This window comes from Haplochromis burtoni, unplaced genomic scaffold (assembly GCF_018398535.1).
Source record: "Haplochromis burtoni strain Fernald_Lab_line unplaced genomic scaffold, NCSU_Asbu1 Contig_9, whole genome shotgun sequence".
Taxonomy (NCBI): Eukaryota; Metazoa; Chordata; class Actinopteri; order Cichliformes; family Cichlidae; genus Haplochromis; species Haplochromis burtoni.
In genome coordinates this window covers 2,416,335-2,418,553 of record NW_024582370.1, presented here as the reverse complement: position 1 = coordinate 2,418,553, position 2,219 = coordinate 2,416,335, and the positions used below count along the sequence as shown (strand labels likewise).

The 2,219-nt window shown below is 39.0% G+C and overlaps 1 protein-coding gene across 1 annotated transcript in view; it reads left to right on the top strand.

The window, feature by feature from the left end:
• Positions 1–2,219, top strand: part of b4galnt1a (beta-1,4-N-acetyl-galactosaminyl transferase 1a) — a 22,330-nt gene extending 20,111 nt beyond the window's left edge. Inside the window, exons 10-11 of the mRNA XM_005914764.3 lie at positions 340–577; positions 756–2,219. Of these exons, the coding sequence (XP_005914826.1) occupies positions 340–577; positions 756–967 (450 nt within the window). The 3' untranslated portion in view covers positions 968–2,219. The remainder of the gene's footprint in view (positions 1–339; positions 578–755) is intronic.

The window sequence follows — 2,219 nt, the reverse complement described above, 5'->3', positions numbered from 1 at the left end:
CCTGCACATGTGATGTGACAATAAAAGTGATTTAATTTGACAAAGTCGATTAAGCCAGCTTCTATCAGTTTGTGCTCGAACTGAAAACTGCTAACAATGGCTTTCTTTCCGTACTGACGCACAACCCTAAATCAATGATCAGCCTTTCTTGAAGAGAAGAAACTCACAGTTGTCAGACTGTTTTTCTTTTTTTTGTTTTTCTGTAATTTTGAAAATTTTTGAACACTACTCCAGAAATAGGGCCCAGATCCAAGTTGCAATGGTTGCCTAGTCAACGTATTGCTTCTTGAAACCATGCATATCTTTTCTGCCTTAACATTATTGTCTTACTGATTTCAGGTTGGTGGTGCAGTCAGAGAGGTGACAGGTTACACTGCAACTTATCGTCACACCATATCGGTGGAGGATGGCGGAAACGAGGGTGACTGCTTACATATCAGACTTGGCTACCACCATGCCATCAAAGGATTTCCCAACTGCGTAGTAGCTGATGCTGTCATCAACTTCTTCATGGCACGGACGGTCAAAGTGCAGCAGGTTGGATTTGACCCGCGCCTCGCACGGCAGGCCCATCTAGGTGAGTTATTAATTGTTATCAGAATCACAATACTTCAATAATCCCTAAGGAATTTGTGTTACTTGTGTAGAACTTATAGAACTTGTAGAAATTACATTGATGAGTTTCTTCGCAATGAGAAAAAGTAAAGTGGCACAAAATCAAGGTTTGTGGAAAATGGAATACTTTCTTTTTGCAGAGTTCTTCATCGACGCTCTTGGCCACCTCCACATCGGCTCCTGTAGTGACGTCATTGTGAGTCACGCGTCAAAGATCATACTACCCTGGAGTAAAACAGACGTACAAAAAGCCTATGAAAAATTCCGGTACTCATCGTCAGCCACGAATGCTAAAACTCATAATGAAATCTTCTACTTTAAGAACAGGTTCAAATGCATGACCAGTCAATGAAGTGTGAGAAATAGTTTTGCTCGGGTAAAATAAGACAAACTGTTTATTTTGGTTTTTACTTACAAAAGAACTGGGTGGATTACCCAGTTATGATCTTTGGTATCCAAGGTTGGTGTTTGTTTTCTTTTTTTTGTTTTTTATGTTTGTGGCTTGTAGTGTTTCTAGCAACTCTCTGGAAACTTGTAAATCGCCTTTTGACTGTTTTCAAAGCATTTCAAACTGATTTGCAAAATGTTGACACTGAAAAGGAAAATCTTCAGTTACATAATAAATAGCTTCAGCTTGTGAAGCACCGCATTTTTATTTATTTATTTTATTTAAACGGGTTCTAAAAAAAATGGAGTTAAGAAAAAGGTACGTTGTTGCAAGTCACAATATAGCAGCAGGTATTCTACAGCAAAACAGTTCCAGTTTGATAAAAATGGCTTTGTAAACTAATGCCCAGTGTCACGTGATTGTTTTTGTTGTTTAAGTTGTTTCATTTGTATGTATTTTTAGTAGGATACTGTTATGTCCCACTTAGAAACGAAGTGTTAACTGGGGTGGGGGGGACACAAAGTGAAAAAGAAAACTACTGAAAAATGTCATTAAACATGATTTATTGCACAAAACTACTAAAGTAAAGATGAACACAGGGAAGCTCTTTTCTTCAGGGTCTCCAAGGCCAAAACAACAAATAAAACACCCTCTTTAACTAAGAAATGAACCAAGAACTCTTTAGCCGAAAACAAAATACAATGGCTGAGCTCCCTGTCTAGCAAAAGCAGGAGAAAACGATTGAAACAAAAATGGCAGAGAACCCCTACCTGCTTCCACTGTGATTAACCAATTACCACTGTAAAGGCACACCGTTGCTCACAATATAGAAAGAAAGAAATGGGGGAAAGTGGAAGGGGCGTGGCGGTTTGAGATATGCCGTGGCTGACAAGCTGCAATACACCTCAGCTGCGGCTCATGAGGCAGACCTGGAACACAGGAAAGGGAGAAAAAAACTCTCACAGAGGGAGAGCCAGAGGTCAGCGACCATAACAGACACTCTGGTCAGCACTCTTTGTTTTTTCCCTCTCCCCTAATGTCAGTGATTTCACAATATCCTGCTGCTGTGACTGTGTCTCTAAATTTAATCTATGAAACCTTTAGTCAGTAATTTACGTAAACAGATGCTGTCTCTGTCTTTTCTTAACAGTATTTCTAAAAATGCTTGTTTAATATTTTTTAGAGTGTATCGTTTGTTTGTTTGTTTGTTTGTTTG